This window comes from Penaeus japonicus, unplaced genomic scaffold (assembly GCF_977035675.1).
Source record: "Penaeus japonicus unplaced genomic scaffold, GWHDUDI00000001_assembly GWHDUDI00000019, whole genome shotgun sequence".
Classification (NCBI taxonomy): domain Eukaryota; kingdom Metazoa; phylum Arthropoda; class Malacostraca; order Decapoda; family Penaeidae; genus Penaeus; species Penaeus japonicus.
The window spans coordinates 27,837,933-27,840,432 of NW_028234421.1; the positions used below are offsets into that span (position 1 = coordinate 27,837,933).

A 2,500-nucleotide genomic window follows, 5' to 3' on the forward strand; every position below is an offset into this window, starting at 1 on the left:
ACTTCGACTGCTACTATTGTTACTTGTTACCTCTAGTATTGCCACTGTTGTTATTGTTATCATTGGTAATTATGAGTGTTTATTTAGATATGATGAGATTTGCAATAAATATCTATATGATTAGTTATGATTAGAGAGGGAAGGACAGGGGTAGGGGGAAGACAGAGAAAGAAAGAGAGAGAGAGAAAATAAGTAAAGAGAGAGGGTATGCGAGTAGAAGCACAAAAAAGTAAAATGAGCGACGCACTGGGTGTGGCGGGGCGTCGGGCGTGTTGAAGTAGCAACGAGGCAGGAAGACGCACATTAGATATGCAGGTTGCCATGGCTTCACGTCACACCACGCACAGGAGGCCCTTGGTTGCCATAGTGAACACACCTGGACGGGGAAGGGGAGGAGGAGAAGGGATAAGGAAGGGGAGGGGAGAAGGGAGAAGGAAGGGGAGGGGAGAAGATAGAAGGAAGGGGAAGGGAAAAGGTGGGAAAGGGGAGGTTGATATTTGGAGGGAGGGAAGGAGAGAGGGGGGAGTGACAGAAGGGATAGGAGGATTCAAGGGAATAGGATTTGTCTCACTCTGTTTCTGTCTGTCACTGTCTTTCTGACTTTGTCTATCTGTTACTTTCCTGTGTGTTCATCCATGTTTGTTTGAAAATATAGAAAAAATTTCCTCTTTCATCTCTCACATTCTCTCTCTCTCTCTCTCTCTCTCTCTCTCTCTCTCTCTCTCTCTCTCTCTCTCTCTCTCTCTCTCTCTCTCTCTCTCTCTCTCTCTATTTCTCTATTTCTCTCCGCTCTGCCTCATCCCCCTTAGTGTGTTTACGTATTTATTCATTTATATTTCTCTCTATCTATATTGATGCCCGATCAATGTTTCTTAACCCATTCATTTAATCCATGAGTACAACTTCATGGCTTCATACATATCGTGTCTTTAATTCAATTACCACCGTATTTGAAGTGGTATCAGCACTTAATATATAAATTTAGAGATTTCTTTCGCACGTGTCGAGTGCCATGGAGTTTGAAATGAATGTCGGCGAGAATAGTAATAATAATGACAATGATCGTGATGATTGTGATACAGATGCAGGTTGCCTAACGAGCGCGTGTCCCCCCACAGCACGACGAGAGCGGGAGACTGCTTGGGCTGGTGGCCGGCGTCGGTCCCTCGTCCTGCTCCTCCAGCAGCTCCACCACTATCACCACCAGCAGCTGCGGGGCATCGACGGGGGGCGCGGACCCCCTGCTCCCCCCGCGGCCGATCCACCACGCCGTCGCGCCACCGCCGTCGTCCTCCTCGACGGTGGCCATCACGACGGCCCTCTCGGCGTCGGCGGCGCTGGCCCTGACGTCGTCGACCTCGGCGTCGTCCTCGTCGGCTCCTTCGCCCTCCCTGTCGCCGCCCCCTTCGCTGTCGCCGCCTTCGTCGTCGTCGTCGTCGTCGTCATCGTCGTCCTGCTCTGCCTTGGGCTCCTCCTGCGGCTCCAGGACGGACGACGAGCTCACGTCGCTCTCGTGGCTCCAGGACTCCAACCTGCTCAGAGGTCAGTGCAACTTGGAGTTATGTTCTCATGGCTCGAGTTTCCTCTCCACCGCCTTCTTCGCCTCCTCCACTTCCTCCTCATCATCCACTTATTCATCCTCCTTCTCCCTCTTTCCTGTCCTCCTCCTCCTACTCCTCCTCCTCCTCCTCCTCTCCCTTCTTCTCCTCCTCCTCTTCCTCCTCCGCCTCCATATCCTCCTCCTCCACTTCTTCCTTCTCTTTGCTATTGTTATTAGTGTTATTAGAGTGTTATTAGTGCTGTACTTTGAAGGCGGACGACACGCTGCCTTGCGGTGGAGTGACAGCTTCCCTTATACTTTTGGGAATATATTTCGTTTGTTAATTTACTTATATTTCTGACTACGGTAGCGTGATGGGAATGTTATTACTGTTGGTCTGTCTCCCTCCCTTCCGCCCTCCCTCCCTCCCTACCTCATTCATCCTCTCATCTACGCCCTTTATCCCTTTTTCTTTCTCTCTTCCTCTCTCCTCTCTCCCCCCTCCTCATTCCTCATTCCTCATTCTTCCCTCCTCTCTCCTGCCTCCTCACTCCTTCACCCTTTCACTTAGTCCCTTTCTCTCCTTTTCTTTCTCCCTTCGTCCCTCCTCCCTCCCTCTTCCCACATCATTCATCCCTCTTCCTTCCTTCCTTCTACTACTACCCTCTCACCTACTACTTTTCTTCATCCTTCTCCCCATCTTCCTCCCTCTCTTCACACTTCACACTACCTCTCCCTCCCTCCCCCCTCTCTTACTCCCTTCCCCTTAGGGATCGGCTCTAATGCAGAGCAAACAAATTTTCGTTAATTATCTGCTTGCAAACCCTAGCCACGCGCATTGGTGTGTGTGTGTGTGTGTGTGTGTGTGTGTGTGTGTGTGTGTGTGTGTGTTTGTCTTTGTTCATGTTTATTTGTTTGTGTGCACGCATCTACATGTATAGATGTGTCTATGTATGTGTC

At 50.2% G+C, this 2,500-nt stretch overlaps 1 protein-coding gene across 10 annotated transcripts in view; it reads left to right on the plus strand.

Moving 5' to 3' along the window:
• Positions 1 to 2,500, plus strand: part of CHES-1-like (Checkpoint suppressor 1-like) — a 101,119-nt gene that overhangs the window by 85,243 nt on the left and 13,376 nt on the right. For all 10 annotated transcript variants that reach the window (XM_043005707.2, XM_043005706.2, XM_086547588.1 and 7 more), the window contains one exon: positions 1,119 to 1,542. In XM_043005707.2, coding sequence (XP_042861641.2) covers positions 1,119 to 1,542 — 424 coding nt within the window. The remainder of the gene's footprint in view (positions 1 to 1,118; positions 1,543 to 2,500) is intronic.